Source organism: Camarhynchus parvulus, chromosome 13 (assembly GCF_901933205.1).
Source record: "Camarhynchus parvulus chromosome 13, STF_HiC, whole genome shotgun sequence".
Lineage (NCBI taxonomy): Eukaryota > Metazoa > Chordata > Aves > Passeriformes > Thraupidae > Camarhynchus > Camarhynchus parvulus.
Genome location: NC_044583.1, coordinates 12,905,823 through 12,933,529, shown reverse-complemented (window position 1 = coordinate 12,933,529; position 27,707 = coordinate 12,905,823). Strand labels below are relative to the sequence as shown.

Genomic DNA, 27,707 nt, shown 5'->3' with positions numbered 1-27,707 from the left:
TTTGATTTTCCACACTCTTCAGGCAGTACCTTCAGTGCTGACACTGCTCACTTGCCTTGCAGACATGGGGAAATCAACAACCACTTTGACAGCTTTAGTTTAGGGAAAAAAACCTCATTGTTTTCAATAAACTTTTACTATTACTTCAGGTGGTGCTCCAAAACAGGTTTGCTGCCTGATTCCCACCAACAGCATCACCCTCAGCACAGCTTTTTCTTAGCAGCAATGCAGAAAAACCACGATTTTCTGGCTTTCATCAAACAGAATACTCCTATTTCCCTTTTAGCTGTTTAAAGATTTTGAATGAATTCCTTACCACCTTCCTGGCAAACTTGATGCTTCTTGACAGTGCTATGTTAAATGTTAAACTGAAAACATCAGCACTGAAAAGAAACATTTAACAGGGCTCTTCTTCCCAAGGAGTTATTTAACTGTTGCTCACCTAGCAAATGCACAAATTCCCAAATTCTCAAAGATCAGAGTGCACAAAAATCCCAAATTCAGTCATCAACCTCTTCTAGGAGACCAGGCCACTACCGATGGGTGGCAAAAATGACAGAGAACACACATATCACACAACTATGGACTAAAAAACCCACCAGGAACCACTCGGGGAAGGTTATCCCATGGACAAGTGCTGAGCACCTTAAAAATAAATTGCATTTCCAATGATGTTCAGAGGGCTGTCAGCAGTTAAAAGCTGAGTGCCAAGCACAGCACCCAGCGAGGGAGAGCGTCTGGCACCCCTTCCCCAGGGAGAGCTGGCAGAGCTCCCTGCAGCACTCCTGGGCACCCTGTGTGCATCATCTCCTCACACTTCCCAAGTCTCAGCTTCCTTTCCCAAGCAAGCTGCTCACGAGGCTTCACTCCAGCCCTTTTTTCAAACACTGCATGGAATTGGGAATATCACACATCTTCATGCCACCCCAGGGCTAAACTGTCCATGCCTGCACGCTGGGGTCAGGTGAGGCTGAACCAAGGCCAGGAAAGGTTCATGTCCCTTCTAGAGATGCCCTCAGTAGTGACCACTGAGCCTGTAATAGGGGAAATAAGTGGCTGGAAAAACAAATTAATTGGGTGTGGGAAGAAGCTGGTTGGCAGTGTTAGGCTGCCTGTGGAAGGCAGATAGTATTTGCAGTAACTGAAAGACGCTGAACACTCCTGGGGAATTGAGGAAGAGCAGGGCTGGGGATGCAGACACCAAAACATTGTATGTGTCTAAAAGGTGACAAATCACTTTTGGATGTCATCTTAAAAGTGACAAACTGCTGCTAAGTGTCAGGATTAAAAGGGAAGAAACAAGCAGACCAGGCAGGCAGGAGAGAAAAGAGAGATGTCACTCAGTGATGTAAAACTGAGCATGCTGAGTCTTGTTATTGTTAATATCCAGATTGGAATTCACTCAAATCTAATCAAAACTTACACATTCTGATGCAAACATTCAGGTCATGTGTCAAAATAATCTTTGCCAGAATCTTTCCAGACCCTGTGAAATTATCTATCGATTTCAATCCTGGAATGGAGAACAGGCTTGTTAAATCTGCTGATGTCGCTAAGTGGAGAATGGAATTAAAATTCAAAAGCAGCCCTGGCCACAGAAAAAAGCATCAAAAATTTAGGATACAATTCAAAGGGTAAAGAAGACATTAGCTGCACAAATGTGAGACTTCAATGATTTTTTATGCAGCTGTTCAGCAGCTGTTCTATCATCATGACTGTATGGAACTCTGTCCTGCTGTTTGAAAAAAGCTAATTTCATCTTGAGATATTTACAAAAACATCACACGCAGGAAAATGCAAAATAACGGATGCTGATGAGGGCAGAGATGACTGGGCAGAAAAGGAAAGGCATGCATTACAAACAGCCCTCACACTTTTCCACACTGCTGCAAAGAAGAAAAGGCCAAGCCATGAAATCAGAAGTACCACGCATGGAATTATGGAAGAGGCTTTTCAACTACATGAGAAATTAATATATTCCATCCTGGGCCAAGAGGTAATTAGACTTTGAGGAGTTTCATTTCACCACAAGGATCTTAAGGGAGGTCTTTCCCTTGAGAATACACTGAATTCCTGAAATTTTACATGTCCACTTCCTGGATAGAGTTATAGCAGCCAAACATCCTCATGAGCATCCTTTAGGCATCACATTAAAATATACCACAATATTTTCTATTTTCCTAGATCTATTCTAGCTCCTATAGCACAGCAGAACTAAATTCCAAAGAAGCTGAATTATTTAGAGCATTTACTGTCCTTCAGGGTCATTACAAGAGCATAGAAGTTAGCCCTATGATAAAATATAAATTCTCTTCTCTACGGCATAGTCTGACCTCGCTATAATGAAGCTCCATGGGACTGAGAAAAATTGCTGTACAGCAGGACATTCTCTGAAATACAGTTTTTGTAGCTTCTCATACCAGAATAAAGAAGCACCCAATTTGACTAGAATTTGTTATATCTGGTATTGAAAGAATACTGCTTAAACATCGACAAAAAGGGGAAAAAAATCAATAAGGAAATAAAACGCATGGTTATACATGAGATGCAGCAGAGAATGACAGCTACAAACCCCTCAGATTTGCTTAGGTGTTTGTTCTACCAAGTCTCATTAAACAGGAAAAAAGAATTAAGTTCCCACTGCTGGGACTGTTTCAGAGAGGGCAGGCTATTAGCAGGTCGTGTTACAGAGTGCCTGACTAATTCATTGTGTGTTCATCTCTCTGGAGTCCTCTGAAAATTTATGGTGTAACACCTCATGGCAAAAACAGCCCTGGCAAAACAGTGCTGGCTGCTCAGCTCACACAGGGAGCTCCACTTCAGCTCTTTGGAGGAATTCTGAAGGTGAATCTCTGTTCAGCGTTGTACAGAGCAGCATAAACTATTTTAAAGCCTCCTTTTAATGGGGACAGGGAGTGAGAACACAACTTGTATCCTGGATTTTGTGTGTTCCCTGGACTCAAGGACAGTTGTTCTGGGAGTATTCAGGCAATGCTCAGATGTTCCTTTTAAGAGCCACATTCATTGGCTTTCAGCACAGGATAACTCTGTGAAAGGGGTTATGGTTAATGCTGTTCTGCACAATGTGAATAAAGGAAGAAGGGCCACTGCCCTCTGGAGAATGATGTCCTACAGAAAAGCAATGGGAAGATCATGGGTGTAACACACAGCATTTTAAAGAGGTTTTCAGAACAGCCTTTGTGACACTGACAATTTTTTCCCTCCCTGAAGCAGCGCAGATGTTTTGAAAATGGAGCACTCCGAGCCTTAAGCATTTCCAACTGTGGTGGGCAGGGAGGAGAGGCTCCCCCTGCTCTGACGTTTGTCTGCACTCACAGTTCACATCAGCCAGACTTCCTCAATCCTGTGACGTGGTGAACTGCAATCAAACAGAACTGCTTTAACAAAAACTTATCTCCTTCAAGCTCTGTGCTTTTTAAATGCTCTGCCAGACTTGCACATCTGTTGAGTGAGGAAGTGACCTTGGAGGAGAGTAAGGAGGCTGAAGAAGCTGCTGGGAACAAAGAGATGCAATTACTGATGATGAACTGGTCTTATTACCATAGAAGACTGAAGTTCAAGTCTTGATCTGTGTCATAAGTGAAGAATCAATCTGGTTAATTTTGCCAATAGCCATTCTTCGGAAACCATTTTTCATTACTGCCCAAGAAAGAGCTCTGACCTGAGGAGTGAGAGCATTAACCAGAGCATTTTGGGGCAGCCAACACTGCCTGAGAGCTGCTGCCCTTCAGACCCATCTCCTGACCACAGAAAGCTTTCACAGAGATCCCTTTTGCTTGTGACAACAGCCTGTTTCACACACACTTCATGCAGAGAATCTTAAAAACCCTGCCAATGCTGGAATACTATTAAATATTAATTTGAGACTGAGATAATGGGCATGGGCTTCCTTCCTCTCTTCCTGCAAGTCAAAAAACAGTTTTCCATTCAAGAATGATTTGGAAGAACCTACACTACATATACACATGTAGCAACACAGCCTATCACAAGTTTTTATCAAGAGTGACAAGCTCATGGCACGAACATTATAACGTCTTAAAATCTTTCAGCACAAAGAAACCAGCTAAAAAGTCCTGGATGACTTTGCTCAGGAGATGGACACTGTGTGTGCTCCAGCTGACCTTACTAATGATCATTCAAGCTTCAAATCTCCTACTAAAGACTCTGTTGTAAGCAATTATTTGCTTCTGTGCAAAAAAGTTCATTTCATGCTCTGTAAACACATCTCCTTGTGAAAGACCAGCCTGCCCATAAAGATTGCTTCTGACAGCCTGCTGACCATCTCCTGCAGCAAGTGCCTGGAGCATCTTTTGGAGGCAGAAACATCTGTTCTCCCCTCCCAGAGAAGAGAACATGTTTACAGGTGAGCCATGTACAATGACCTTTACAAAAGGCAGCTGGAGAGTGTTGGCACCTAAGTGAGACAGAGTAACTTGACACTCTAAAATTAAAGACAGAAGCAACTGCTTTCAAGTAGCTGTAATAATTTGTCATAGCATTTAATCAACTAACCTCTTGTGGAAAACATCCCCTCTGCAGTGCTGCTCTCAGGGTAAGGATGCATGGATGACACAGGCTGTGGTAAGAAAGATGGCTTTTTAAATAAAGGTGGAACTGCAACAGGATGGGTGCTCGTCAAGCTTCGGGGGGAAAAAAAGCACCACACTGGTTACCAAAACTAGCAGTAATCAGCAGACAGATTATCTAGCCCAAACCACAGGCAGCCACACCTAATCCTGTGAGCAGTCTCTCCCCCATGAGATCATGAAATCTGATGCTATATGGCAAGTGTGTTTTGCCCAAGAACATAAGTCTGAATCCCAAATCCATTATTTACAGTGCTAGTTTTGGGTGTCAGCACATGCAAAACTGCTGGGAGACAAGCTACATATTTTAAGATAATATTAAAAAAAAAAGAAAAGCAACTGCCTTCCCAAAACACAAGCTAAATGTTAAATGTTAGATGTGGAAGTTGCCACTTTTCCTAGAAAGGCAAGAGAATCATAAATATGCCAGACATTTAATGCATGGAAACAAGTCAACTTTGAATAATTTTATGCTATTAAGAGATGCATATTGAATATGGACCCAGATCACTTCATAATTCATATCTAACACATACTAAAAGTCAGCCTTGGCATTTCACAGGAAGATGCCAAGCAGAGTGGTCTTTCAGATGCATCTAAATTCACTTCAGCACGCAGACAGAGCAAGGAAACCCTTTTATCCCCCCTCAGTATCCACCTCAGAGAGAAGTGCCACTTCTCTCTCAGTACTTCTTCACAGTTGACTTCAACCAGACCTACTTTCCAATGCCTCATGTCACAAAACACTCCAGAGGCCACACATAAAGTGAACTAGTCTTTTTTTATTTCTAAGAACAGCTTCTGAAACTTGAAGTAAGCAAAGAGACTTCAAGATTTAAGCATCCACATGATGCTCCCAGATTAGGAAATATTTATGCATTTCCATAAATTTACCACTGTGCAAAGAGGCAAGACAAGTTCACCATCCCAAAAAGCCTAAGCTGGAGCAGTTGACTATTATGAATTATAAAAGCAAAAAGCTCAGATAAATGTCTGTGTTTCAGTAATCCCATTTAGGACAGCTGCTCAGAAGAGCCTATATAGGACTGGATTTTCACAAATTACATTAAAAGGAGGGAGGACCATAACACTTACTGTAATGATGAGATGTCAGTCTTGCCAAAAAGTAAAAAGAAAGATTCTCAGTACATGCAATTCAGTGGAATTAGTGTCCAATTTGCATAACAAAACAAAAATCAAGGCTGCTCTGTACTTTCAAGTAAAGCTAATCTTAGATTGATAAATCCTGACACTTTTGTCCATGGTCTGAAGTAAATCCTTGCAAATTCCTTGAAGGGGTGAGACCAACAATCTTTTTACTCTACACAGCTGAGCAAAACCAGTTGGCTGAATTACACTGCTGTACTACACTCATCATCTTCGGAAGCAGAGCTCTGTTTAGAGGCTTTTTTCTCGTCTCAAATCCAGTTTCTCTCATCGATCTGGTTGCAGTAAGTCCCTATCCAGGGCTGTACCAGCACAGTGGAGGGAAAAGTAAACTGGCAGATGGGGGCAAGATCATCAAATTGCCTCTGTTACTGAGACAACCCCTGTCACAGTCCTCCTTAACAGGCCCTGGTTACTGCATCCTTATTTTTCAGGCAGCAGAGCACATTCAGGCAATTAATTTACTATTCTTCCTGCCATTTCTACCACTCCAAAAATCAAACTCTTTCAGACTTCCTCATATAGGAACACGTGTCAATCTCAACCTCCCCCTAACTTTTAGGCTTATCAAATCAAAGGGGTTAAAAACCCTTTGAAGCAGAAAGTTGCTTCTGTCAAAAGAGAAGGGAAACCTCGGTGCCAGCCTTAAAGGAATCAATAAATAATTATTAGTAGGTGAGAAATTCCACACATTTTTGTCTGCTTAGTACACCTATTTTAACATCTCCAAACAGTTGAATCTAATTAGTTGCTGCAATTTAAGGCACCTTCCCTAGATGAAACTTTAAACAGGCACTTGCTTTAGTTTCTAGAACTGCACCAAGCCTGTGTTAACATTTTTAATCTCAGTGACAGTCAAAGAAGAGCCCGATTAAACAACAACTCCACAGTAACACTGTTCTATTTAATCTTCTTTGCAAGCTTCAGAAAGACCTTTGCATAAAAAAATAAAAACAAAAAACAAACACCAAAAAAACCAAAACTAACCCAATGCTCATGTAGTTATAAAAGCTTTCATCACTTAATCTGCTATCCTCTGTACGAACTCTCCTGGAACCCTTTCTGCAGCAGCTCTCACTGCAGAAGTTGAACACTTCCTCCAAGAGGGGGAAAGTCTGAAGAAACTACAGTACATGATGAGCGACATGGGAAAATCAAATACTTTAACCTCCAAAATTCCTTTAAATGCATTTTTTAAAAAAGCAGCAGTTGTTTCGAACAAGCCAAGATACTCCACTTAGACCACAGAGATGAGAAACCACCCCAAATTCCTTCAAGTTAAATGGAAGCCAACCTTCTGCTAGATTCCATCAAAGGTAGGATCATTTTCTTTTCCTTAAGAAGATGCAAGCCGAAGTTCATAGCTTCTATGGATTTCAGAGTATTCAGATCAATCTTCTAAGAGCTCTACAAAAATAGTGTATGCTTTTGACTGATGTTTCAGAAAATGAACTGTGGCTTATCTTTTAATCTGGAATGTGAGGGATTCAGGCTCCATACACAGTAGAGAAAAAGGACCTCTGAGCATAATTAAGTTGAGACAGCGGCAGCTGAGGGGCACGTATCATCTTTGAGATTTTTTTTCTGATGGAGTTGTGGCATGACACCAGAGCAAGCCCAAGAGATGGTGAAAATATCCAGGGTGACTGAAGGAAGAAACTTCTTTGTGGCTCAGGTGAGCAACCACTAAGAAAAGATTCATATTACAAACATCAACCTTCAACGGATAAACTTTCTTAGTAATGATTTGTAAGCCAAGGAAAAATGCCCAACTCAACACATGCAACCAGTAGCTGTGGACTCTGAACTCAGCACAAGTTCTCCTCCTTGCCAAGGATTTTATACATACATTCTGTGATTTTCCAGAGCCACCACTCAACTGGCAAGCATCAAACCAAACCTCAGCCTGAATGTTTCATTTGTTATAGCATGTTGATACAAAGACCCATTTTATGCTCCTGTACAAACAGAATCAGACATGAAAACTTCTCCTCTTTGCCAGGCACCAGAGAGAGCCTTTGTTCAGCTGCACAAGAATTCAGTGTAACCAGCTCATACTTAAAAATCAGCGTGCAGCAGCCAATGTTCACCATCCCAGAGCACGGAGAGATTTGCTGGGGGGATTATATCTAAGCAGTTTTAAACACTAATGTGAAAATAGCAAAATCCAAATCATTAGACCTGCATTTGCTGGGCTCTGCTCCCACCCAGGGCACTGTGCCATGTCCCTCCCAGCAGAGCATGCAGTCCCTGCTCCAGCACTCCCCCATTGATGCTTCCAGCCCTAATCTGCTCTTGGAATGGCTCCCCAGTGCCAGGCAGACTCCAGGGATTCCAGTGAGCACAAGCTGGCTTATATTTAAACCAGACCAAAGCTGGAGCAAGGCTCTTTAGGGGTAACACAGACAGGCAAGGAGATTCCCTTTGGTCACCCTGTGCGGTACGAACTAGATGCATCATTAACCTTCTATAAATATAATAAGTACATACCATGCTCTGAAATATCTTTTTACCAAAACAGCTCTCACACACACAAAAAAGTAAAAGTTACTGGTAACACTTCAGCAATTCCCATTTTCCTTTAAAACTCCATAAAGATTTTTGGCAAGACTCCCAACAAAATTTCAAGGACCACCATTACTTGGCGAGCCGCTAACCTATGAACAAGCCCCGTCGGATGTAGTGCCTGTTTGGCACATCCCTGCCTGAAGAGGTATTTCTGCTACCCAGTTTTCAGCCTTTAGTACTCAGCCTGTCCCCTCAGGACACCTCCTTCTCCTGTGTTGACCTGAGAGCTCTGAGAGCTGCATATGGAATCACATGGTAATGAGGTGTCTCCAGCAAAGCACAGATATTTTCCCACTCTCTCTCAGGGTATGGAAAAATGAATGTGAATGGTTTATGCAGTGATGAATCAAGCTGTCTGAATTTTGCAAGTCAAGGACATCAGATGCAATTCCCATGTCAATATTCATATGATCCCTCTCTCCCCCCAAAGCCACACAGCTGTTACAGAAGCAACGTTTTGTATCCCATGTATATGGGAAAACGTCCTTCTAGGTGATTCAAAGCTATGCAGAAAAGAGAAGAAGCACAAAAAAAAATCTTCAGTTAAAACTATGTGCTTCAATCTTGAACAGAGTAAGTGAAATATCACAAGTTTTTGTCGCAGAGGGCCATGCCCCGACTCATTGATGCACAAAACACGGTTCCATATGGTTTAATAAATACTTCAGTTTTTTTGCCTTAATGCTGAGTAACTGTACACCTGTTACAAATTCCAGGTCAGCATTTAGTTATATGCCAAGGTACCTTTTTAAGTGCCCACCTTCCAGTAGTAGTAGTAAAGGGCCAGTAAATAACACCATGCAAAACCATCTGTGGCAATATTTGTTCCACTCTCCATGTGTGCTCTATAACATCTGTGCCTGTCTCACCAAATAATGTTTTCAGCTAGCAAATCCCCCTGAGAGAGGCAGAAAGTAAATTTTCTTGATTCAGACACTGAACATTTAATTCCTAAAACTTTATTTTCAACATTTCCTTGGAATACAGTGTATGTAATATTTAGAGCTGCTGGCTTCCAGGAGACATTTGTCAGAGCCCATTTAGAAGCGATAACTTCTAAAACACCTGCAGCTGGTTATAATGCATCAGGAAAATAAAGTTGTCTGGCCTTAGCACCGTGCCCATGTTTAAAGGAAAAAAAAATCAAAACCATATGTCTGCTCTTAGTTTAGTCTCAAGTGATCCATATTTCATAAGGTAAGTTACCATTAATTTTTAAACTCCTATGAATTGAATTCTACTAATTGGACTTCTTGGGTTTTTATAAAAATGCTTTAAAAAACAACCCCTTAAAATTCCCCAAATTCAGCTGGTTTTGATTGTACCAGTCAAACATCCCTAATCTTTCTGGTAAGAGGAGCAAGCTCCAGAAGTTATCATAAAAGTGCCAGGGCTGAAATACCTCCCTTGGCTTCTACCCCAGAAATAAGTTTCCTGCAATTGTTTTATTCAGCTTATCACCATTATGGGTGCACAAAATGACATCCCTTCCCAAGTAATTTACATTGTGGGTTTTAAATTTAACCTTCATCTCAAATAAATAGTGGCTTACTGCTTCAAAAGAAGTACATGAGAGCAGGGATTTTAAATCAGTCAGGAACTCAGTGTTGACCCAGGTTTCCATTCCCTCTGAATGAAAGCCATTCAAACAAGGTGATGGGATTTTCCTGCTGCAAAGGTTCTTGAGCTGCTGCTCCTATGGCCCTAAACAGGCACTCCTGAATGTAAAGGCTAAAGTCAGCTTAAATAACTTGTGCTACAGGCAGTAAAAAATGTTCAATTTAAATAGCAAATGTTCAGCACAATTTTGTGGCCTGTGAGCACAGCTCAGCATCACTAAGGACACTCCACCAGCCAGATCCAGACCACTGGGAGAGTGATGTACTGCAAATGGAAATCCTCTAAACAAACACACAACTTGTGCTCCAGATTGCAGTGAAGTGGTTTAAAAACTATGTAAACCTTCCCCAAAAACCCCATCTTCCCAATAATTGTTATTTTGTGGGTCAGAAAGCAGTAACTGTTCACACAGCCATGATGCTGCCTTGTCTTTTAAGTGCAAGCAGCTCTAAACTTCATTTTACCTCTGCTGCCCTGGAGAAAGCACCTCTCACAAACGAAGCACATCTGTAAAACACTCTGAAAACCAGAGCAGAAACAGAGGAGCCAGGCTTGCGCTAAAAACCTGACCTCTCTGGGCAAGATGTTTTACAAAGGAATTATCTAGCACAGTGATAGAAGAGGCTGAGCACAATGTATTTTGAGTTCATACCTCCTGTGAAACTTAAGGGAGATAAACAGCCCTGTCAAACTTTGTTATCTTAGGAAAAGAAACATTTTCTCAGTGCCATGGATTAATGCACTCACTGCCTTCACTGCTTAGACTTGATCTCAGTGCAAAGTTTGTAAGAGCTGCCTCCCATCCTTCTTTCAGAACACAAAAGACATTTAAAGATTTGTCTTCTGCTCCCATGTGCTCCATAGATGCAGTTTCCCAGTAATGCTTTTGCTGACTGACCCCTCAGCAGGCTTTCCCATTCCTTAACAGTAATTGCACAGCAAACATGGACACAGTCATCCATTCCCACTGCTGAACTTTTAAAAAGGAAAGATAATTACACAGCTTTTGATACAGCAGAAGGTTGCAGAGCAAACAGAAAACAATTAACATTTCAGTTACTGCAAAAGATTTTGGGATGATGTACATGACAAAGGTGCTCTCTACAACCACACATTTGTTTTCAGGCCAATTTCTAACCTGAAATGCTCTTCCAAATTCCAGCCAGAATTGGAACATCAGCTTTATCAGCTCTTTCACAGCTGCTCATGGGTCTCGGCAAAAGCAATATAAACTGACAAGGTTCTCATTCAATTTTTTTTTTTAAACCTTTTGTAACTTCATAGAGCTGAGCAGCAAAATGCCAAAGCAAACTGCAAGCTCAGGAAGGCACCAGTGCCCTGACTTTACCTTGGAACCAGCAGCCAAGGTTTCCTAACACTGAGTCAAGGGGACACTGATTATCATCTTCCTGCAGAAGTAACTACACCAGCCAGGAAAAGGTGACAACTCCACTGAAGCTCCTCCAAAATACCTGCAAAATAATCTATGCAGAACTTGGATTTGCAAAGGAAGCAGAACCAGAGCTCTCTTACAAACATGTATTTTAAGCTGAGAACTTCCCTTTACTGCTACAGAAATCCACTTCCCTCGAATACACAGCCTTTTCAGTTTGATACACAGAATATTTCTGGTTGCAGCGTGCCTTTAAAACACTACAAGCCTGATTCAAACCCAGACAACAGCACTCAATCCATGTCAGCACACATCCAAAGTCAGGACAGGGTTTGGCTTTGAGGCTCTCACTGCTATTTTGGTGGCACAGAACCCTCTCTTCTCACAGAGCTTGGCAGGGACAGACCCAGGATAGCACAGCTTCTCTTTCTCTGGCACTTGTCACCTTCAGATCACCTCAGCAGCACACTGAATACTTGCAGAACCACAGCTGAGTGAGCAAACTTGCCACACAGTGCAATTTTTCTGTATGATACAAAATCTATCACCTATGAGCACCCAGTCTGTTAGAAGCAGACACAGGTTCTGCAAAACAAACCAAAAGCATTTTAGATGGCTGTTAGTCCATTGTCCTGTGCAGCACTACCTGCTCTCACACACCCAGGGATTTTAGAAGCGCCCTCCCTGGCACATGAAACTTTTGCTCCCATTACTGCTGAAGAACCACAGCTACACCATTGCAAAATCCTAAAGAGTGACTCAATAGCAGTGTCAGTTCACAAAAAGGCAAACTACTGCAAAAAACCCCTAACCATTTGTTTATTTGAACTTATCTGTAACCCACAAGCAGCACAATATTACTTTGTAACTCATAACAGGCAGTAGATCGACTTTGAAAGGAATGTACAGTCAGCTTTAAAAAGACTTCTACAAAATGCCTGGAACATTTTAATAACTTAATTCTGACTTAGAGAAATCTTTAATTAACAGAGCGTTTAGAAAGCATTTTCAGAACAATCTGGAATCCTGTGGAATGTGTTAAGGCCTCCAAGGAAGGCTGTTCTGCCTGAGCTCAGTCATGACTTAGAAAGGGAAAGCAGCAATCAGAAGCAGCCAGCATCATCCAAACCTGAACACACAACTCATCTGCTGTGCTGGTATCTGCCTCCAGGATCACCTCTGCCACTCTTTTATCACTTCATTTCAGGATTTGCCCTGCTTTTTCCACAAAGATGGCATTACCCAAGTCACAGCCATACAGGACTTGACTTACAAGAATTAACTGCTGCTTACTTTTGCACCAGCAAGCCACTGCTAATCCATGCTCCAGCAAAAAAGCAAGTGAATTAGGTCAGGGGAGCTTAAGTGTTGCATAGCACCTTACATCCACAGCTCAGACAGCCCCTTCCTCACCCAGGAGCAGGAGCAGACAACAGTAAGTCAAGTCCAGATGGCCAAAGGGTCTTTGTCTGGACACCAATGAACTTTCATTTACTCTTTAAAGAAGGCTTATGTCTTGAAATGCCTTATCAAGTACTTATTTAGAGGAGATTATACCCTGCTGGGTGCTGTTTTGTAACTTCTTTCAACTGTAACCTTTCCAAAGTACAGCCAGTCCCCTTCCAGCAATAGAAATGATGATAGAAATAGATGGAGCAGCAAAAGCTACGCCTTTCTCTTTCTGAAAGCTGCCCCTCCAACCCATGCCACTGTTTCTGGAATGTGCCTTACACTGTCAGATACCAAAACACCTCAGTGTTTACAGTTTGTTCTACATACACAAAAATGTTTACATGACATGAAATGTTTCCTTTCAAGCTGCAGACCAGGAGAGAAACCAGAGCTATTCTGACACAGGAAAGCAAGAGAGAGGACACACAGTGATCACCTCAGATGATCATCTGGTGCTAAGGCCAGACAACTTTATTTTCATGATGCATTTTAACCTCAGAGTGCTGCTTTAGTGCAGCCACTGTCTGCATCAGCTGCACACTGACCTGCTGAGAACAGTTCCCACCCTGGAGCTGGCTGGGAGCCTTGGGAGCAAATATTCAACCCCACAGACTTGAAACACCCCCCTTGATGACTCCACAGTGAAAAAACTGAGGCCACTCAGGCAATTCCATTAGCACAGATCAGGAGTTTGGTCAAGCACTGTGTCAGATCCACAGGATGCCACTTCTAGCACACAGCCCATCAGCTTTCCTGGAGTCAGTGCCAAGTGTTTGCCCATCCCAGCCCACTCTGGCTGCTGGGTTTGGGATTAGGATGCTGCCTGAGGAGCAGATGAAGAAATGGATGTTTCTCAATCCCTCTGGAAAGCTGTTCTGCAGTGTGTTTGCTACAGAGCCTGTTTGATGCTTCCACTGTTCTGGCTGCAGATCACAGAAATCTCTGACACACTTGCCATGGGTCACCCAAGCCATCCTGCAGACCAGCAAGGAGGAAGTTTTCATAACAAACAAAAGAAGCCAAGATTACTTTGAACCACAAAGGACGCTTAAAACAAGGAGCTTCAAGAAACCAGGTGATATCTTTGCAACAGCTGCCTCTCCCTCCCTGCTTTTTCAAGTATTTCTTAATCTTAAGATGTTTTGGAGGAGGTTCACTGTTACACAAAGAGCTCAGCCTCATTAGGTGCTGAGCAGAATTGCTGAAGTCAACATGAAATGCACAAACCCAGACATGCAATTAAAACCTTGGATTACATTTCATTAAATTTTAAGAGTATATATATCCCACTATAACCCATCAGATTTCAGGGTCTTTTCTGCCAACCAGTCTCCTCTTCTGAGGAGCTGCTGAGAGGTTTTAGAGGCTTTAGAAGCTTTTTACCCTGTGATTTCAAACAAGATCCAGGTGCATGATCTGATCTCATTATTTAAATCCTGCCCCTTCTTGCTGACTGCACAGAGCCCAAGCAGGTTGCACACACACTGAATGGTGATGTGTTACAGGCTGCTCTTGTTTAGGGAGGCAGAAGAGAATCCCAACTGCATCATCCAGCAGCACTGAGCACAAGCCCAAACTCATTCATGTTAAGCTGGCCAAGTTCCTAAGCAGGGTGGAAGGAAATTTCCTTTGGAATTCTCTTCCACCTCCTGAGCAGAGATCAGCACAGATGATGAACAAGTCCACAGTAACATCACATCACCAAGAGCCACAGCTTCCACCACCCTCCAGCAGAAGAGAAAAAAAAACCCAGACTGTATCTGCAGACACAATGTGAATCCATTTCAAATGGATCCAGCTTCCATGAGCTTGAAAACATTTTGCTGAAGACACCAAGCTGTGACTCCCAAATGAGGTAAGCTGCTGCTCCTCTTAAATGTTTAGATCTTTAACAATTGTAAGGAAGCAAAAAGATTAACTATAATCAAGGTTTCAAAGTCAGTTCCTTCCACAGCTCTGACAAACTAAGGAAGAGGAAACTGGATCCATGAATCTCATGCCTGAGCCAGCAGATTCAAGTATGAAACCACTACAGAACTTAGAGACACCACATACCAGACTGAAAACACCAAGATCTTTAAACACTGGATTCAGTCTCCAGTGAAAATCCAGATGTCCCTTTCAGAAATCCATGCAGTACTGGTGACACAGTACCAAATCTAATTATTGCACTGCTGAGAAGCTCCTCTTTTTTTGGTACAAGTACCAGCAAACAATCCAATTTTTAAGATATTTTCTACAGAGCAAATTTAGGGAAGGAAAATAAATATATGCCTTTTGGTGCTTTATTTTCTCCTTGCAGATTTCTGACTAGGCCTCCTGTGTGCTACAGAAATACTAATCAAATCTCATGAAGCCTTCACTTTTCCCTAAAGGGCCCAAATAATTTAATTCTGTTTTTCCAGTTATCTCAAGAGGTATTCAAAAGCAAGAACTTACTACAGGTTTTTTAGCAAAAACCAGACTTAAAATAGCTTTAAAAACACTTAAATATGAGGGACAAGTTTGCCAAAAAAAGTCTAAATCAGGTAAATCACAAGTGTAGTGAGCTGAAGACAGTTATAAAATAACTTGCATTTAATTGAATATTGCCTGGCTTCTTGCATTATTTCTTTAAATTTTAATAGCCAAATGTCTACTTTGTAGCAGCAGTCTAATTTTGATACCAGTTAGGTAATTCTATGTAGCAATCTAATCTATTCTTTTTCCAGTTTTCAAGGATTCTCTAACCTCTTCTGACTTCCCCTAACAAAAGTTCTATTGAACTGCTCTGACAAAAACATTTCAGAGGGAAAAACAGGCCATTTTCATAAACAAATACTGGCAAAGTTCAAGTACAGGCATCAACTGTGATAAAGGGAACAGAGCATTTTCATTTTCTTCCCATTTATGTTGAATAGCAAAAATCTTGGAGCACTCCAACGTAGAGTGACAAGATATGAAAAACAGGGTGAGGCAGCAGAACATTTTTACAGCACTTGACTGATGACTAACCTATGATGTCAAGGGCTAAATATACAAGAATCTTGAAAATCACAAGGCTGTGCATGTTGCAGCTCAACTTCCAGCTTTGTGTTTCCCACAGTGGGGTCTGTGGGCACTTTCAGGATCCCATTAAACAACTGGGAAGGAGAGGCTTTTTACCTGGTGTACATTTACCTACAGTGGTGCCTCTATATTGCACACAAATCACTTGTGGCTGTTTGCACACTTTGGTGCCTGCAAGGAACACAGATATGTGTTATTTTGGATGGTCCAAGCAGGGAGACAGAGTCAAGTGAGGGCTGTAGCTGAGTGAAAGCTGTCAGTGATGCTGGAGAAGGGCAGCAGGGCTCCATCCTCCTCCTCTTCCTCCAGCCCAGGAGCTGAACACAAGCACCCAGAGTCCCAGAACTTGGGGCTGAGAGCTGTGCTCTGACCTCAGCATCCTTCACAAGGTGGCTCTGGGGGGAGGAGGAGCTGACAAATGCCACCCCAAACCCAAACATGAGCACACCCTCATGGGCTTGACTAGAGCCAGGGTGTCAGGTCTGGAGAGACTCAGCTGGTTTCTGAGCATCATTCTCTGCCTCAGCCCTTAAATCCACAATTTCACAGCAAGGGGTGGGTGCCAAAGTCTCTCACTTCCTGAGGTTTCCAGTTCACCCTGAGCATACAAATACCTGCCTTATGTAACACCTGCAGAATGCAAACAGGGATCGATTCAAAGGAAAAACAGTTTTCTACACGAAGAAGAAATTAAGGGGAACACACAAAGACAGCAGTCATCCTCCCAGTTAAACCTCAGTGACTTGGAAGACAGCATGTCAGCTACATACAGACATCCCTAAAAATAACTATTTTCCATTCCTACCCTAAACCTGACCGATAAACCACTACATTTCTCACGTTCTGTCCATTCAGCTTTTTCTTCACACAGCCATATTTCTTCCACTTCATCCTGCAGCACTGGTCCCACTAATCACTGACATATGCTCCAGCACAGAGTATTTCCTCTGGCATGCTCTAAAAAGAAGCACTGTCACCAGAGCAATATAAGTGCTGGCAAATATGGTCTGTCAGGTTTTGTTTTCAAGGACTATAAAAATAGACTTCACTGCATTAGGCTTGAAAACTCATACCCTCTAGAAATAATTTCTAAAACAAGTTTTCACATGACTTGTTATTGTTTTCGAGTATCCAGAGAGAAAATCTGTTCTTTTCTATTTAATTTCACATTTTCAGGTTAAGCCAGTATTTGAGTTCTACTACACAACTGACAATTCCCAGCTAATTTATCAGCAATGCCAGTGCTCTCTGCTCATGTATTCATGACAATTCATAACTTCTCAGATGCATTTCTACCAGGAGCAGCCACTTATTATAAAAATATTACCACTTGAAAAGCCACCAACCATCAGTTGTTTCCACAGCTTAGGCCTTTCACCCAGGGTGATCAGTGTAAATTTATGCTGATAACAGCTTTGGCCAAGATGCACAGAAAAGGATGCTGGCACAGATTGAAATTCAAGACACTTTCTTGTTAGTGTGTAATTGCTTTGCCAAGGACTCTTTTTCTGTAATCAGCAGGCCCAAGTTCCTATTTGCAGAAAATATGACAGCACAATGAATGAAGACTTGTTATGTTTTATACAGATTTTACACAGATTCTCTGCAGCAGTCAAAATCAAGGACAACAAGCAGGACCTTCACACATTGCAGATAAGACTTTTCCCATCTCCCATTAGCAGAGCACACAATTCACATCTGAAAATCAGACACAATCTGGGGCACAATGGGTCAAGAATCACATTTCCAAAAATCAACTGCAACAGCAACAGTGATAACCTGGATGGTTCTCTGGTCTCCATACACATAACCAGACACCATTCTGCCAGTTTCTACATAAATATCCCAGGTCTTCCAATACTTTGCAGATATTTTTGCAGTTTACTTCCATGCCCTCAGTACCAAGCAAGCAAAATAATCTTGAGAAATCTCACTCCAAACACTTTAACACTACCAATATAACTTCTTCACTGCTGCAAATAAGACCTGTGAGCAGACGCTGGTTTTCTGAAGGGAGATTTTTTTTTTTCTAGGCTAAATTAGTACCTTGAAACAGTTTCCAAAACAGCCACACACATAAAAAACAGGCAGCATGCAGCAGCAAGATATCCATAGGAGTTTTAAATATTTCTGACACAGCCTGAGAATCAAAGGGAAGTGACAGCCCAGAGTGTATCTGGTTGATCAGCAAAACCAACATGTGCAGGAGTGGAAAAAAGGAGTTATTCCTTCTTACTTGGCTATCACACATAAAACACTGGCAACAGGCCACCAGGGAGATAAATGAGAAAACAGAAGATAATCACAGGGTTCACTTATTTTTGAGATCCTGAACAAGCCTGTTATACAGTAGCTAAAGTGGATGGACAGGCTAAATTGAAATGAACTTCTGTAATGTTACAGAAAATTACTTCCTTGCCCAATTAAAGCCTTTTACAACACCATTATGTCTTATTTATCTAGTTTTTGGGGTTCTGATTTTCTTCAGTGACGGAATATATTTTGCTTGTATTTATCTGAGCTGAAATTACAGTCTCTAAAGAGAGCCACTTCCAAGGAAGCAGAGTGAAGATTAAAGTCAGTCTAAACAGAAGGGAAGGAGCTGCTTACTCTTTTAAAAATATTATAGAAACACCCCAAAAACAAACAAAAAGAAATCTTATGGGATGCCAGTCCTGGCTGTGGTTATTTTTATACCATACTCTAGATCAAAGTCACTAAGACTCTTATTTTTCAAAGGAACATCATATTCTAAGATATCTTTGAAAACTTTGGTCTAAGTGTTAAGAACACTCAAACTCTGTTTCACCTGTTTTATTTATTAAGAAACAGCTCATGCTTAATAATCCCTGTGAACATTTCTTCTTTGGACTCCATCTGGAGGCTGGGAAACATTAGGGAAGCTCAAGAAAGAAAAAAAAAAACCCAAACCTAGTTCTTTGCCATCATGGAGAAGAATCATTTCCTTGCTAGTGTGATCAACTTGGTAAAAGCAACCTCCCAAACGAATCTGAACACAAATAAAGGCAACTTACAGAAAAACAAGCCTATGTGATCTTCCACTGAGAAAAAAAACAAGACTGGCTACTAGGGGGATTTAAATATTAGGTCTTCTGAATAATCATAAGCAGACAGAGAATGACATGACTTTCCTTTGAAAAGTCACCTTAGCTTGCACACATAGCTGCAAGCAAAGGATTTCAGGCTTTAGGGATCAAGCAGAGCAGAACTTTTCATAGCAACTTAAGCTTGTAAAAAAGCCCCAGTTGTTCAGGAGGGCTGAGGCAAGGCAGCTCCGTGTGGAGGAGGGACAGCTGACAGTGTTTGCAGATAAGATCTGGTGAAGTCCCAAAACATCACAAGACCTTGACTAACAAAGACAAAATGCCAATCTAACCAGATTTTTTGAAAGGGAGAGTATTCAAGTAAGAAATTCCACGCATCCAGAAAATTAAAATTCTTGGAGGAGACAGACTGATTTACTGCTATTCTGTGAACCTTTTATATTTATGACCAAATAGTTCTGCAGCAGGAAGACAGGCTTCATTTACAGGCATCCGAGTTTAAGACACGAGTTCTTTTTGTTTGAAATTTAACCCCTTTGCTGGTCATTATTTTAGTCAATAGCTGATTTTTTTGTGTGTTACAAAAAATAACTCTGATATTACTTTTGGAAGTTCCACTTCAGCAGTTGCCTTGTGGTCTGCAACCACAAAGAACAGGCCAAGTTCTCTCTTTGAAAGCTTCATCAGGGAAAGGTGTCAGGTCACTGTTAGATCAGCTACACATGGCACACACATGAGAAATACACATTAGTGGTGAGGGGAGATGCTTTGATCAGGAATTAGTTACCTCTGGGCAGAAGCAATTTGCAGCCTAACAGGGGAGGATGTCAGCATTCACTGTTTTCAAAGACAGTTTTTAGAAGTTGCTTTCTGCTACTTGTGCTAATTGCAAAGGAAAAAGGTATTAAAGCTGAGAAATTAATAAGACGTTGAGACTGGAAGACACAGTCATCTTATTTGGTGACATTAAGAGTGAGCTTCTCCACCAAGCTGGGGAGCACAACACAGTCAAGCCTTCCTAGACTCCATCCTCCTTTCCTTCCTTTGCTTTCTATTTCTGGCCAAAGAAAGAATCAAAATATCCACATGAGTTACATGAGTTTGCTTAAATCAGGGTTTCCATTTTAAACCCTCCAGTTCTCTGAATGTACTCATGAGGGACATGATTTGCAGTAGAGCTGGCAGCCTGTGTATCCAGAAAATGACAGGGGGACTAAATAAAACCTTTTTATTCTTGTGAGCTACAGAAGACATGCCATTAATGGCCATCAGCTTTAGGAAGATAACTCAGCAAAGTGGGAAGGCATGAAGCAGTAACAGAGGAAACTCTGTGAGCGGGAAAGGAGAGATTTTGTTTGTAATAAAATCAGCAACTTTTCTACTGAAGCAAGTTTCTCCCTTGGATATTGGTCGCAGCAGAGCACCGCTGATGCTCCACTGTAATTGTGGTTTAAAAGCCTTAATTATAGATATATGCTCTAGGGAGCTCTCTTATAACCTAGAGCTAAGATTAGAGAAAATGGAGGAACTGTAAAAAGGAAGAGAGGTAATTATTTAGAAAGAAAAGCAAACTTAAGGACCAAAAACTGGTAGACCTCCCTTCTTTGAAGCTGCAAGTTAAAGCTTTATCAAGTTTATACAAGGAACAATAAGGAGACATGTCAAACAACTCATTTCTTGTATTTTAGGGGGTGCAGAGCTGCCAGCAGATCTCAGACACAGTAGAAGTTACTCTTCTACCCAGGCATTTGAAAAGGAGGACTGCCTGGCAACTCTTTGTGCTGGTATTGATTTACTGATCTGTAGCTTTCTCCAATCGTTTGCCAGACCCTGTAAATCTAACAAAAGAGGCAGAGTCTGACAAGTCAGCCATAATTTGATATCCACTACTACTTATATTCTTAACAAAGCTGTGTAGATAAACACTCCATTCCTTGTTGCCTATCCATCACCCATGCAGGATAACACAAATGCAGGAAATACCACCACGGGTGTTGATTACACTGATAAAAAAGATACCATTGCCACTGAGGGGCCAGGCTTCACGTGGAATAAAGCAGGACCAGCAGCACTTTCTGGCTCCCTGAGCTGTGAGAAGTCATGACCTGAAGGGAAAACCACAAGCACACTCTTCAAGAGATAACAGAGAATAAAGAAGTTTTTTCACCACCACCAAGACAAAAGGCAGTCTGAAAGCGGAACATGAATTTTTAAAATTAGAAAGTGGGGGCTATTATCCCTGGATTTGGAAATTAAGCATCACACTGTTACACTCTTGGAAGTGACTCAGGCACCAGAATTTGTTCAGGAGTCTGTGAAACATGATAAACAGATTCACACTATCCCTGAACTGCTAAAAATCCCCACTGACAGCTTTTGGTTCTGCAAACAATCTGGGGCCTGAAGGCAACATAGAATGTCATTTATACAACTCCCTAGAAGCAGAGGAATCCCATGCCAAGCTGTATCCAGAAGGAATATCCAAGTGGCCAAACTGCACTAGCACTGACCAAAATCCTTCTGTCCAGGGACAGGAGATCAGGCTAAGAAAAGTGCAAATGTCAGGCAGAAAGGCTATTCCTGACTTGATTTCAGAATAGGAACAGAGAGCAAATTAAATTAACAGAAAGTAACTACTCCCAATCTAGCTCAGTCTGACTGAAGCAACATTTAAATAATATTTAAATGAATGACTGTTAAAACAATCATTAATGTCTGCTTCCCATCATAGCAGACAGTTTTTAATCCATTCAGCCTTTCCAGTTTTCTATACACAAGGAAGCAAATACAGAGTGACAGGAAGGGAAACTGCAGCTCTTCATCTTTTTCTAGTGACACCTGTACCTTGTATTCAAACAGGGAGTGGAAGGTGGCACTATATAACAAAGTCTGGTTGGTAACACTTTTCTGCCTAATTTCACCAACCCTCCTCACTGGTAATAAGTAAATTCCTGTTAGTTTTTCCAATCCTCTTAACTCAAATACCTGGTAGTTATCTGCCAGGAAATCAGTAACTGTGGTTGCTCTTAAATCAGTTGCCTCTTACAATTTGATTAATATTCTTTCATCAAAAGCACACAGCTCTGGAGATCACCACATGATTATGGTTTTCACCAGTGACTTAAAGCAGTTCAGATGCCAGGAGCCAAAAAGTTTTGCAGTAGAAATCTTCCTACTACAAAGAAAGGTCACCATTGCAGCAATTAAGTGCATATGAAGCATGTTTGAACAGTGAAACAGAACCACTTTTCCAATAACAGAAGGACCTGCTCAATGATGAAGAACAAAGTATAATAAACCATTTATTTTCACACAGCATAGGAGACCTACAATACAGTCCATTTGTTTATTCAGCTCTGTGTTGCCATTACAACAAAGATCACCACAATCAGACCTTGAGTGAAGGCCACTGGAAGCTCAAGTTTCTTTATAAACATATTTTCAAATTTTACTTTGCACTTTACAGCTGTGAGATGTTCAGACACTTCATTTCAGCTCCATTTGCCAACCACAACTGCAGGACACGCTTACCCAGCTCAGGAAACCCTGCTCATTTCACAAGTGCACTCACTGAAGTGATAAACTTCAGAGCAGCCCACATTCAATCAGTCACTCTTAAATTAAACCAGGTTTGTTCAGCTGCAGCACTTGCACTCCAGTCCTTAGATGCTACTTGTTTTACACTATACTTACAAAAACAAGCTTTTCAAAGTTTCCCTTTACATCAGCTGATGGGTGCCTGGCAAACACAGCAGTGCCCAAGAGCTCTGTGGAGCAGCAGCAGGGTCATGGACAGGACCAGAGGAACCTGTGAAGCACAGCAAGCTGGCTGTCCAATTCCCTTCTGGCTGGCAGAGAGCAGAACAGGTGCTCCTCTAATTTTTCCCAAGCCCTTCTCCTCCCTCCCCAGGTTTATTCAGGTGTTCCTCTAATTTTTCCCAAGCTCTTATCCTCCCCTTCTGTTATTGGAAAAGTGGTTCTGTTTCACTGTTCAAACATGCTTCATATACATTTAATTGCTGCAATGGTGATCTTTCTTTGTGGTAAGAAGATTTCTACTGCAAAACTTTTTGGCTCCTGGCATCTGGACTGTGCTTTAGGTCTTCCTTATTAGTTTTTGCCAACCACACCACAATGCTGACAAACCTTGACAAGCTCCCAGCTGCCCCCAGGTCAGAACAGCAAAGCCCATCTCTTCCTCAGCTGAGGAGGACATGAGCAGCATCACTCCCCACTCAGTCATCACCAGGGCTGCATTTTCACCCATGCTAGCTGGAAACTTCAGGCTCAATGGCACTAAAGCCCCAAACTTTCCAACAGCAGCACCCTCCCAAGACATTTTTCAATCCCGAGTTTGCAGTTGGTTTCTGATTGCCAAGGAAGCAGCAGGATGTACCCCACATCACTCCAGCCAGCCGGCAGCAGAGGGCACCACACAATCACCGATGTGATTTATACACTTCCATCATGCTCCAGAGTTAATTTATAGAGCACAAATTACTGCTACAACAAGCTACAGGGCGACTCCATAAAGCATTCATCATATCAGATAAAAACGCACTGCCACCAAAGGCAGCTCATTTGCTACAGTGCTTTCAGCCAGCAATTCAAAGAAAAACCTTCCAGCTTCGTATCTCTGCGAGCTCAAAAGCCACATTCCCAGAACAGCAGGTTTCACACAGTGAGGATCTCCAGCCCGACCACAGAAGAGCAGAGCAGCAGCTCTGCAGAGCACTGAAAGCCACATAAACACTTGCATTAGCCCAAACACAAGCCACCAGCCCACAGCCTAACTCAGCCAGGGTTTACACACTGCACAGCTACATCCACATCAATTAAACATTTGGGCTGAGGATGCTCAGCAGCCTCTGAGGCAGACAGCAGAGATCCAAGAGACAAAAGGAATAGCTGCATTCCTTCTGCTTCTTCCTACCCCCACACCCACAGATCGTATGTTTTTACTTATTGAATAGTTGTTAAAAAAAGAAAAAGATGAATCTACAGAAAAGTCAATCTGCATTCCGTGAGCACGCTGAGACACATGTAGTGATGAGCAAACAGCACAGTCACGAAGTCAAAGCAGCTTCTAAGCTGTCAGCAGAAACACTTCAGTGCCACGATGCCACCAGCCCCATTTAATGCCAGACCTGTTACACACCCCAGGAAAAAAGGACTTCCCAGATCATCCCCTCTGCTGAGCACTGCACAGAGTGACAGAGGCCACTTCTGAGCACACAGCAGTTAAGCAAGGACTAACTCAGAGCTCCAGCTTTTTTAAGGAGATCTGCAGCACGACCTTGAGGCCAGGACCTTGATGACTTCTCTCCATCTCTCCTCTGTGGAGGGAAAAACACCCACAGAGCTGCAAAAGAACAAACCCAAAGGCAGAGGAAAGAGCAGATACCTCACCCTGCTTATTAAAGCAAGACACTATTTTCAGCCACCATAATGTTTCCCCTGAACATGTAAATACAGAAGCAATTAGCTGCCTAGGCACTTCCGCAGAAACCGTTTAGAATAATCTTCCCTAGAATATATTTACATCATTTCTGATTGCTTAATTTTCTGACACATTTGTTTCGGGCACTAGGAAGATTAAATAAAGCCAAATCACCTATAGTGATGCATATTGCCATGTTATTGAAGGTAACACGCAGCACAGACAGACAACAAAAACTCCTGGGTGGTTTCAAACTTCAAAATTTTAGCAATAAGACAAGGTTCTAGGAATTGTTGTTAGTTTTAATTCAGCTGTTTCTTAAAACATTTCCCCCTCTTCTGCTTTTACTCTGAGGGATAGAACTACTGACTCAAACAGCAGACACCATTTAAAGAGAAAGAATGAGCCTGGACAGAGATTTCATTGAAAAGCTCAATTCTGAAGTACATAGGAAATGTCCTCAATTCAAAGATTAGCCTGCACAAAAAGGCAAATTAAAGCCAGAAACAGAAGAAAATCTTTTCTGACTGCTCTGAATATATTTTTTCATTATATTCTCTCCTATCATCTGGAGTTTTTGTATTAAGAAGTCAGCTCTTTCGAAAGGCTTCAGGAACAAGTAGACAGACAGCATATTCATTTACAAGCTGGAAGTTGATTATTAAGTACAAAACCCATGAATGCTTGTTGGGACCAAGGAAGGGAGGCTGGAACCATTGATTGTGAGGATGCCCAAAAAACTCTCTGCAGTCAGCTGGCAGATACCTCTATGACAACAGTAAAACAAACCCACACAACTAAACAGAAAAACAAAATCACATTTGAGTTGTTTTTATCCTGCTTCATCTGAAATTATTTTTACCAAGACAGCCTGTTGTCCTTAAGGCTATGTTTTCCCTTGCTCAATGTAACTGGAGCTATCATTGCAGGGCCAAATCATTCAAAAAATAAGCCCATAACACAAATATATCTTCACTCACAGACCCCCTGCAGCCCATAACTCCACGTTAATTAGACTGGAAGATGAAGCCTTCAGCCTAAAACCCAGCAGCTCTGATTTACACAAGTGCAGAGAGGTTTTACTGCGAATTTTCCTATGAGCTGCACAGGCGTTTCCTGCCCAGCTCCACGCACCATCAAAACAAAAGCGGATCTCAAATCACTGACAGCTGCCATACTTTACAGAGACATAAAGAAAAATGGAGCAGGCATTGTGTACAACGAGCAGCTCAGGATAGCTGAACACCGAGAACACTGCAAGGACACAGAAATCAGCAGAGATGCTGCCAGCCTTACACATACCCAAAGCCTACAGTGCAAGGACAATTTTGGAAGACCAGAACCATAAAAGCCAACTTGCCACTTTGAAGCCTCTTAAAAATAATTATCCAGTTTCTCCTTGTTACCTCTGGAGGACATGTGATTTTACAAAGGTCTTTATTTTGCCCTAACATATGAAGCTATGGAGCAGGGCTTGGTTTATACCAGTCATGCAAAATAGATTCCCTGCATCCCACAGAAATACAAGCATAAGGCAGTAACATCAGGAACTCCGGGCGTGTAATGATCACTGTGTGATCAAGTCAAAAGGACTTCTGCGCAGATTTGAGGACCTGCTGCAAATTTATGTTTTATGACAGGCAACAGCTGATCCCTTTCCCCAACAGCACAGGATGTGAGCATGGTTTTATTCAGATTTACACTAAAAAGCTTGAATTTGAAAAAGCGTTTCTTGGGGGAAAGAAGAGCTCAGTCCCAGTTTGCGTACAGCTCTTTGAGAGCCTTCTCTCCTTCAGAGCAGAAATTGTCACAGCAGGTTTCTCCACCTTTACAGTGCAGTTACAGCAGGAAGTCTCCAAGGAGGGAAAGATTTAGACGAATAAGAGTTTTAAGTGGTTTTGAACAAGCAGAGCCTTTTAGAGTGGCAGCTGAACTGATAGTTACACAATGACATTTCAAGCTTTCAAGTCCCAATCATTCTTAATGGCACAAAGCTAAACCCAGAAGGGGACAAAGCTATTACACAGCCAAAAGTAAGCACAGCTAAACTGTGCTTCCAAAACGTCTAATTTGGGTGATCCAGCCTTCCTGACTCACACGCCGCGCAGACAGGTTGGGCTGTGAAATTTACTACTACACCAGTAGGACAAGAAAGGAACGCAGCCATGTGTTGCAACAACCTCAGGCCACATATCCGGCGGGCATCCTCTGCCTCTCAGGAAGAGTTATCCGCTTTTCCCAAAGGAGCATCGCTCCTCTGACACAACCCGAAAGCTCCACCTGGTCCTCCCTGCGAGCCCTGAGCTGTACGGGGACGCCGAGTAACAGGTGATGTTTGCTTCCCACACCCTTCCAAGGCAGGTGAAGTAGAAAAGGCACGGAGGCACACCCTTGGGAAACGGAATCGCCGTTCTTTTCTGTGCACGGCTGGGACCAGCTGCCCTGCCTCGCTCCTTGGCGCAAGAAGCAAAGACCTTGCTTTATTCCCTTACCACGCTCAGTCGAAAAAAGGCGAGGAGACCCTCCCGTGAATTGACAAGAAAGTACTCGCGCTGCTCCTCCACCGCAGGCACAGGATGCACAAAGCAGCTCCTTCCCGGGGACCACCGAGCCCACCCGGCTTCCCTGCCCCATCCTCTGATGGGGGCGGCTGCCGCTTCTCGCTGCCCCCTGTGATGGGAGGGGTCGCGCCCAGCCCCGCACACGCCCCGTGCGACAGCGGCTCCCACGGGAGCCCCCCGACCCTCACCCAGCAGCTCCCGTAAGAGCCCCCCGACCCTCGCCCGGCGGCTCCCACCGGAGCCTCTCCAGCCCCGCCACTCACCGGCGCCTCACCGGCCGCTGCCCCCGCGGCGGCCGCCCCGTCCCCGCCGGCCGCGCCGCCGCCCTCCAGCTGCCGCTCGCGGTACAGGGACCAGAGCCCCACGTTGGGCAAGAAGACGAGGGCGGCCAGCGCCAGCCCCACCGCCTGCAGCAGCCGCTTCTGCTTGCGCCGCATCGGAGCGGCTGCCGGGAGCGGGCCGAGCGGCGGGAAGGGGCCGAGGAGCCGCGGGGTGAGCAGGGAGCGCGGTCCGGCCGCCCCCGCCGCGCTCCCGGAGCGCAACTTTCGCCCGCGCTCGGCGGCGGCGCCGGGCGGCAACTCCGGCACTTCCGCTCCGCTCGCGCGGGGGGCGGGGCCTCGGAGACCCCGCCCACCGCCCGGGGAGGCCCCGCCCCGCTCCCCGCTCATTACCCTGCGCTAATGACCCTCCGCTAATGATCCCCGCTAATGACTCCCCGCTAATGACTCTCTAAGAACCGCGCTCCCAGGGTGCCGCGGCACGGCGGGGTGTCTGGGCGGAGTGGGA

At 43.1% G+C, this 27,707-nt stretch overlaps 1 protein-coding gene across 1 annotated transcript in view; it reads right to left on the bottom strand.

Moving 5' to 3' along the window:
- GALNT10 (polypeptide N-acetylgalactosaminyltransferase 10) overlaps positions 1-27,491 on the bottom strand; it is an 81,584-nt gene extending 54,093 nt beyond the window's left edge. The window contains exon 1 of the mRNA XM_030957317.1: positions 27,185-27,491. Within this exon, the coding sequence (XP_030813177.1) occupies positions 27,185-27,358 (174 nt within the window). The 5' untranslated portion in view covers positions 27,359-27,491. The remainder of the gene's footprint in view (positions 1-27,184) is intronic.
- Positions 27,492-27,707: the final 216 nt, after the last annotated feature.